Below are 8,115 nucleotides of genomic sequence, written 5' to 3'. Positions count from 1 at the left end.
GCCTCCTTTATTTTCTTTAAAAAGATTTTGGGGCTGGACAAGGTGGCTCATGCCTGTAATCCCAACATTTTGGGAGGCCAAGGCGGGTGGATTGCTTGAGCCCAGGAGTTAAACATGGGCAACATGGCAAAACCTCATCTCTACAAAAAATGCAAAAATTAGCCCAGCATGGTGACACACGCCTATAGTACCAACTGCTCGGGGGGCTTAGGTGGAAAGGTCACTTGAGCCCAAGAGGCGGAGATTGCAGTGAGCCAAAATCTCGCCACTGCCCTCCAGCCTGGGTGACAGACTGAGACCTTGTGTTAAAAAAAAAGAAAAAAAAAGATTTTGGTCAGTGCAGTGTCTGTTGCCTGTAATCCCAGCACTTTGGGAGGCCAAGGCAGGTGGATCACCTAAGATCAACAGTACAATACCATCCTGGCCAACATGGTGAAACCCTGTCTCTACTAAAAATACAAAAATTAGCTGGGCGTGGTGGCGGGATCTGTAATCTCAGCTACTCCGGGCACTGAGGCAGCTTGAACTCAGGAGGCAGAGGTTGCAGTGAACTGAAATTGCACCACTGCACTGCAGTCTGGGCGACAGAGCGAAACTCTGTCTCAAAATAAATAAGTAAATAAATAAATTAAAAAGATGAAAAACTTTCTCTTTGTTAGGACTCAGGTTTCATTTCTTATCTCAGCCTTTTTCATCGCCTCATTCTCCCTTGGGTGGTAAAGAGGTGGAAGGCGTACTTGGCACCCACTGACTCACTCCACTGACATTTACAGAGCACCTGCTACATTCCAGGCCCAGGGCTAGGACTGGTGAAAAACACGGGGCGCCCAGGCTAGGGAAGAGGAGAACAGTGGCTGAGTCGGGGTGGGGCAGGGTGCCCCAGCGGTAGGAGGAAGTGTATCTGGGTACCTCGGCTGTCTCCTCCCTCCTGGTCAGCTTGTGTCCCATCTCTTACAGAGTCAGGGCTAGAATACTACCCTCCTTCTCAGTACCTGCTGCCAGTTCTGGAGCAAGATGGAACCAACTCTCGGGACAGCCCTGATGGGCCCACGGACAGAGTCTCAAGGGAGGAAGTAGAGTGGCAGGTAAGACAAGCCAGCCTGCTGCACGCATGCGTGTGCGTGCGTGCGTGTGTGTGTGTGTGTGTGTGTGTGTGTGTGTGTGTGTGTGTGTGTGTGTGTGTTGAGGGAGCTGGGAATGGAAGGGGCTGGTTCAGAGCTGTAGCTCCTGGATTCTTCCATGGAACTAGAACTGGCCTCCCAATGAGCTGAACTACTTTTTCAAGGCCTGCTGTGGCTGCCTCACCCCACCAGCTTGCCAACCACAAGCTGTCCCCTGCTGCTCTGTTTCCTGAACTAACCACCATCCTTCCCTCATCAAGGCCTTTGAACAAGCTGCTCCATCTGTCTGGAATATCCCCACTCGCTTGTCTTATCCTCTTTTTTTTTTTTCTTTATTTGGGACAGTCTCGCTCTGTCGCCCAGGCTGGAGTACAGTGGTGCGATCATAGCTCACTGCAGCCTCAACTTCCCAGGCTCAACTGATCCTCCCGCCTCAGCCTCCCAAAGTGCTGGGATTATAGGTGTGAGCCACTGTACTCAGCCTCCTTCAGTTCTCAGTTTAAACTTATATCCTCTGAGAAGCTGCAGCCCAGGTCAGGTCTCCTATTGTGTGTTCTCAGAGTGCCCTGCACAGTTCCTTGGTAGCACTCATTACAGCGCTAAATTGATGAAGAGGTGTACAGGAAATGATCTAATGTCTGTCTCCCCATCATGAGCCTTGGTGAAAGAATAAGGATTGTGTCTGTAATGTCCATTGTTATCTCTCAGCAAATACTTCTGGACCAAATGTCACTCACTGTCCAGGACACACCCCCTCCCCATGCTCTGGGTCTAGCAAAGGAGTCAGAAAGGCACATGTGTTAACACCAGTGATAGGCTGGCCCCATCAGGTCCTGGCAGTGAGCTAACACAGGATGACACAGAGGAGGAGGCTCAAAGGGTTTGCCACATTAGCCTGGGTGCACCCTCTGCCCCATCCCCAAGGCTCACGATCCAGGGTCCTCGGCTGGCTGGTAGATGGGGAAGCCATCACCAGGTGGGAGTGCCAGCTGCCGGACATTTGTCTTCATATCTTCCAGTGACTCTTTCTTAATCTCTGGTTCCTAGATGCCACCCTTTCCTGTTTTCCACTGCTGCTGGGAATGCATTTGGGATTTTATTTATTTATTTATTTTTGACAGTTCAGCAAGAATTAGAGGAAGGAGAAGGCTGTGTGGGAAATGGTGCCAGTTTATGTTCTCAGGAAATATTTGCAATACCAATACACACACGTGCTAAAGGATTCGTAGACTGAGCATAGGAAGAACTCTTTCAAAGCAATAAGAAGAAAACCATCCCAGTAGAAAAAATATTGGGAGGCCAAAGCAGGTGGATCACTTGAGGCCAGGAGTCTTGAGACCAGCCTGGTCAACATAGCACAACGCTGTCTCTACTGAAAATGCAAAAGTTAGCCAGTCATGGTGGCATGCACCAGTAATCCCAGCTACTCAGGGACTGGGGCACAAGAATCACTTGAACCCAAGAGGCAGAGGTTGCAGTGAGCTAAGATTGCGCCACTGCATTCCAGCCTGGGAGACAGAGCGAGACTCTGGCCAACACAGTGAAACCCCATCTCTACTAAAAAAATGCCGTGCATGGTGGTGGGTACCTGTTAGTCCAGCTACTCGGGAGGCTAAGGCCAGGCGCGGTGGCTCACACCTGTAATCCCAGCACTTTGAGAGGCCAAGGTGACAGGATCATTTGAGGTCAGGAATTCATGACCAGCCTGGTCAACATGGTAAAAACCCGTCCCTACTAAAGATACAAAATTAGCCAGGCATGGTAGCGCATGCCACCTACTTGGGAGGTTGAGGCAGGAGAATCACTTGAACCTGGGAGGCAGAGGTTGCAGTGAGCTGAGATCACACCACTGCACTCCAGCCTGGGAGATAGAGCAAGATTCCATCTCAAATTAAAAAAAAAACTTTTTGGGGGGACATCTACTGTCAAGTTATCCTCCAAAGTGGTGATATCAATTTTCACTCCCAAGAGCAGTTTGTGAAGATACCTGTTGTCCCACACTCTGGCCAACAGAAATTGCCATGCCAAAATGTGTGCCAATCTCAGGGAGGAAATGGTATTTCATTGTCATTTTAACTTACATACCTGTCCTCTGATTACCAGCAAAGTTGACATTTTTAAATGTTTTTTTTGTTTGTTTGTTTTGTTTTGTTTTTGTTTTGAGACAGTCTCAAAACAGTCTCACTCTGTCGCCCAGGCTGGAGTGCAGTGGCACAATCTCAGCTCACTGCAACCTCGACCTCTCAGGTTGAAGCAATTCTCCTGCCTTAGCCTCCTAAGTAGCTGGGACTACAGGCCCCTGCCACCATGTCTGGCTAGTTTTTGTATTTTTTTTAGTAGAGATGGGGTTTCACTGTATTGGCCAGGCTGATCCCGAACTCTTGACCTCAAGTGATCTGCCTGCCTCAGCCTTCCAAAGTGCTGGGATTACAGGCATGAGCCACCGCACCTGGCCAGAATTGTTTTCTATCTTGATTGTGTTTAGAGGTTACAGAATTCTATGCATATATAAAGATTCATACAATTGTTCACTAACATTGGATGAATTACAGCACATAGATTATTCCTTGATTAAAAAATATATTTATATATGCACACACGTACAAATGTATTTCTTTCCCCAAGGCACAAATTATATATGTACAGATGCATGGCTTTGGGCCTGATATTGATAGCTACGCCTGACAGGAGGTGTGGGATGGGAGGGGAACCAGGGTCAGGCTGGAGTGGTCAGAGGTACTTTAGTTGTTTTTGTGCCATGTTTCAAACTTTTACAAAATGAATATATTCAGATGTTATCTGTATAATTGAAGATTAATTAAAAAATTATATTCCTACCATTGGCATTGGACAAATCCTATTTATAGGATGCTGCTTTTGTAATTCAGAGACTGGTCCTGTTCTCAGAGCAAGAAAACTAATCGAAGGACCATTCAAAAAGTTCTTGTCTGCTGGGCTCAGTGGCTTATGCCTGCAATCCCAGCACTCTGGGAGGCTGAGTCGGGCGGATGTTTGAGCTCGGGAGTTCAAGACTATCCTGGGTAACATAGCAAGACCTTGTCTCTACCAAAAATACAGAAAATTAGCCAGTCCTGGTGGTTCGCACCTATAGTCTCAGCTACTTAGGAGGCTGAGGTGGGAGGATCACTAGATCCCAGGAGGTCAAGGCTGCAGTGAGCTGAGATCATGCCACTGTACTGCATGGGTGACAGAGTGAGGCTCCATTTCAAAAAAAATTAAAATAACTTGTGTATATTGATGTTTAATTACAGAAGTAATTCCTGCTTCTTGTTATAAATTTAAACAATACAGACAATTAAACACTTAAGTGAATGTCAGCCTTCCCACCGTGCACTCCCATTACCTAGAGATAGTTATCATTGACTGATCAATGACTATCCTTCCTTTGACTCAATATCTACACACATATGCTCAGAGTTGAGTTTTCTTGATGATGTTTTTGTAAAAGCAGAATCATGCTACACATGAGGGATCGCACACATTTGCCCTGTTCACAGTTGTGTAATGGTCCACTGAATAGATACACCATGACTTACAGATAGATGTTGATATATGTTATTTCCTGTGTTTTTGCTTTTTTGAATAATTCTGCAGGAAGTTGTACCGACATCTTTGTGCATTGTGAGTATTTTGGTGGACTGGAGCTGGGTGCTGTAGGTGTGTTACACAGACATCCATGGGCATCACATATCCCTTTTCCTGCTCTGCTCTTGAGACTACCGTCCCTGCTCAGTGCTGGATCCCAGAACTGTCTCGAAGAGCTCGCTGCTGTGGTGCCACGCACACAGTGGCAGCCCAGGGGTTCTAACCAGCTGTCCACTGGAACCGCCTGGTGCCCTTGATCAATACCGATCCCCTTATCTCCCCACCGCGCCTGTCTGAGGCAGTGGTCTGGGTTGGGCCAGAGTTAGTATAACGTCAGGCCGCCCAGGGTTCCTGGGGCCCATGCCAGTGAGAACCACTGCTGCCACCCTCTCTTGACCACTGTCTTTCTTCCCTCCCAGAACAGGTTCTCAGACTATGAGAAGAGGAAGGTAAGAAAACGCCTTTACTCTTCTGTCACTCTTTTCTCATTAAAGATCTCAACTCATAAAATATTTGAGAAAATGACTTCTTCCCAGCTCAGAATTAGAGGTCACAGTAATGCCTTCCTCCTACAAGCATGGTCTGCCGCATCCTCACGTGCCTCCAGTGGGTGGTAGAGCATCCGTGTGACAGGTGCAGAGACTGAGGCTCAGGGTTGAGCCCAGCACCGGGCTCTAAACCACCAGCCTCTGCCTGTGAACAGCTTGTTTTATTTCAGTTGGGCCCCGGAAGGAGGGGAGTGGGGGTTGCTCAGCCTGGAGACCTGCAGCCTGCACCATCAGTGTTGAGGGGTTGATTCTGTCCACTTCTTTTTTTTTTTTTTTTTTTTTTTTTTGTGATGGAGTTTCACTCTTGTTGCTGAGGCTGGAGTGCTGGAGTGCAGTGGTGCGATTTCGGCTCACTGCAACCTCCACCTCTCAGATTCAAGCGATTCTCCTGACTCAGCCTCCCAAGTAGCTGGGAGTACAGGCATGCACCACCGTGCCTGGTTAACTTTGTGTTTTTAATAGAGACAGGGTTTCTCCATGTTGGCCAGGATGATTTCAAACCCCTGACCTCAGGTGATCCACCCACCTCGGCCTTCCAAAGTACTAGGATTACAGGCGTGAATCACCGCACCTGGCCAATTCCCCCCACTTCTATGTCCTAACTCCCCCAGGGCCTGTGCTGACAGTCACTAAGGATCTGTGTCTTGTAGGAACAGAAGATGCTGGAGAAACTCGAGTTTGAACGGCGCCTGGAACTGGGGCAGCGGGAGCATGCCCAGCTCCTTCAGCAGAGCAGCAGCCAGAAGGACGAGATCCTCCAGACAGTCAAGGAGGTTTGTGAGCCGCCTGCTGGGGCCCGGCCTGGCTGCATCCCCCAGCCAGTGGCCTCCTGTCTCTGGCCGAGGCCCCTGGGATATGGAAAGGCAGTGGGATGAAGCTGTCACTTCCTTCCGTCCCCTAGCATCTGGGATGGCCTTTATAGATCACCTAGCCCAGCCTTCCCATATGCACTTGGACACTCTGAGACTTAGTGGGAGGAGCTGGCCTAAGGTCACAGAGAAAGGACTGGCAAGGCAGGGTGGGAAAGCAGCCTCCTAACCCCAGTCAGTACCCCTTGGGGCGTCTGATGGGGTCCCAGGGGCTCAGGACCCCTGCCCCCTGCTGCAGGAGCAGTTCCGACTGGAGCAGGGCCTGAGTGAGCGCCAGCGCCACCTTGACGCAGAGCGGCAGCGGCTGCAGGAGCAGCTGAAGCAGACGGAGCAGAGCATCTCCAGCCGGATCCAGATGCTGCTGCAGGAGAATCAGAGGTTGGGCTCTGGTCCTCAGCCCCACCCCAGAGCTTTCCCCCCTCCCCCTGTGCAGTCCCCTGAGGAGTGGGAGGAGCGCATTTCTCCCTCACCACTCTGCTCCTGCCCCAGGCCTACCCCTGTCAGGATCCAGTCTGGGTACTTCAATTGGCACCAGTGTACAGAGAAAAGCATCTGACACAGGCGTTACAAAGTCTGGTTTCTTGTCGTGAAACTGCTACAGACTGGACCTGTGGCCTCGAGCAAGTGTTTCCCCACTGGGCCCCAAGCTGCCCATCTATTAAGTGAGTGGGTTTGATAAGATAGCTGGGGTCACATCCTGCTCCAATATTTTGGCTTCGACATTACCTGTTGCACTGAGGTTAGCTATTTACCTATAGTGAGATTTGCCTTAACAAACCCTGTGTAGGGTAGGAGCTACTAAGAGCAGATCTTGATGGGGCTGGGAAGAAGTGGTGCCAGAGAGATCTCAAGAAACCTGAGAGGTCTACTGAGGGCGTCCATTGCAGGAAGATTCCAGAAACCGGCTCCAGCCACATGCCTTGCTACTTCCAGGCCTCCTTTTTCTAACCTTGAATCACTTGTTCTTCCATCACCTGTCAGTTTCCAAGTACCTTCGTGAGTTCAGGAAACCGGTCACTTGTTGGATGCTTCTTATGTGCCAAGCTTGTTAAGTCTATTTCCTCATTTACTCTTTACAAATGCACCAAGAAGCTGGGTTGGTTTTGTTTTGTTTTCTTTTGCTTTGCTTTGCTTTGCTTTGCTTTGCTTTGCTTTGCTTGAGACAGAGTCTCTCTCTGTCACCCAGGTTGGAGTGTAGTGGTGTAATCTTGGCTCACGACAGCCTCCGCCTCCTGAGTTCAAGTAATTCTCTTGCCTCAGACTCCCGAGGAGCTGGGACTACAGGCTTGTACCGCCACGCCTGGCTAATTTTTGTAGAGACAGGATTTATCCATGTTGACCAGGCTGGTCTCGACCCCTGGCCTCAAGGGATCCATCCGCTTTAGCCTCCCAAAGTGACAAGATTACAGATTTAAGCCACTGTGCCCAGCTGAGTTTTTTTTTATTCTTCTAATTTCATAGGTGAGGAAACGTGGGACTTGAGTGGTTTCTGTAACTGGCTAAGAACCCAGAGCTCCTAGGTGGTGGAGCTAAGGTGCCCCCAGCCCAGTTCCGAAGCCCCTCTGCACAGCTAGTGCGGTGATGCTGCAAACAGGCCTGCTCGTGACTGCTGGGACCTTTTATGATTTTCTCCACAGACAAAAGAAGAGTTCCGAGATTTTGAAATCGCTGGAAAATGAAAGGTAAATGTTCTTTCAGGGGAGGGCAGCCTTATGGAGAGAGTGTCTTGTGATTCTTCAGAGAATTATGCCAGGATGTTTCCCTAAAGCTATAAGGAGATTCACTTCCTTAGAGGATGTTTAATTACAAAGAATCATTGCCTTCAAGTTCGTTAAAACATATGTATACTCCTAGGCCGGGTGCGGTGGCTCACGCCTGTAATCCCAGCACTTTGGGAGGCCGAGGCGGGTGGATCACGAGGTCAAGAGATCGAGACCATCCTGGTCAAAATGGTGAAACCCCGTCTCTACT

General features: G+C 49.2%; 1 protein-coding gene across 10 annotated transcripts in view; it reads left to right on the top strand.

The window, feature by feature from the left end:
- Positions 1-8,115, top strand: part of LRSAM1 (leucine rich repeat and sterile alpha motif containing 1) — a 50,448-nt gene that overhangs the window by 21,305 nt on the left and 21,028 nt on the right. For 8 of the 10 annotated variants that reach the window (XM_017549088.1, XM_017549087.2, XM_017549085.2 and 5 more), the window contains 5 exons: positions 958-1,085; positions 5,147-5,176; positions 5,926-6,048; positions 6,383-6,522; positions 7,782-7,826. In XM_017549088.1, coding sequence (XP_017404577.1) covers positions 958-1,085; positions 5,147-5,176; positions 5,926-6,048; positions 6,383-6,522; positions 7,782-7,826 — 466 coding nt within the window. The remainder of the gene's footprint in view (positions 1-957; positions 1,086-5,146; positions 5,177-5,925; positions 6,049-6,382; positions 6,523-7,781; positions 7,827-8,115) is intronic. The other 2 variants (XM_037745913.1, XM_017549086.1) reach the window with 2 other exon arrangements.

The sequence above is a fragment of the Cebus imitator genome, unplaced genomic scaffold, assembly GCF_001604975.1.
Source record: "Cebus imitator isolate Cc_AM_T3 unplaced genomic scaffold, Cebus_imitator-1.0 Scaffold216, whole genome shotgun sequence".
Lineage (NCBI taxonomy): Eukaryota > Metazoa > Chordata > Mammalia > Primates > Cebidae > Cebus > Cebus imitator.
The sequence above is the reverse complement of the archived record's forward strand: the minus strand, read 5'-3'. Positions and strand labels throughout refer to the sequence as shown.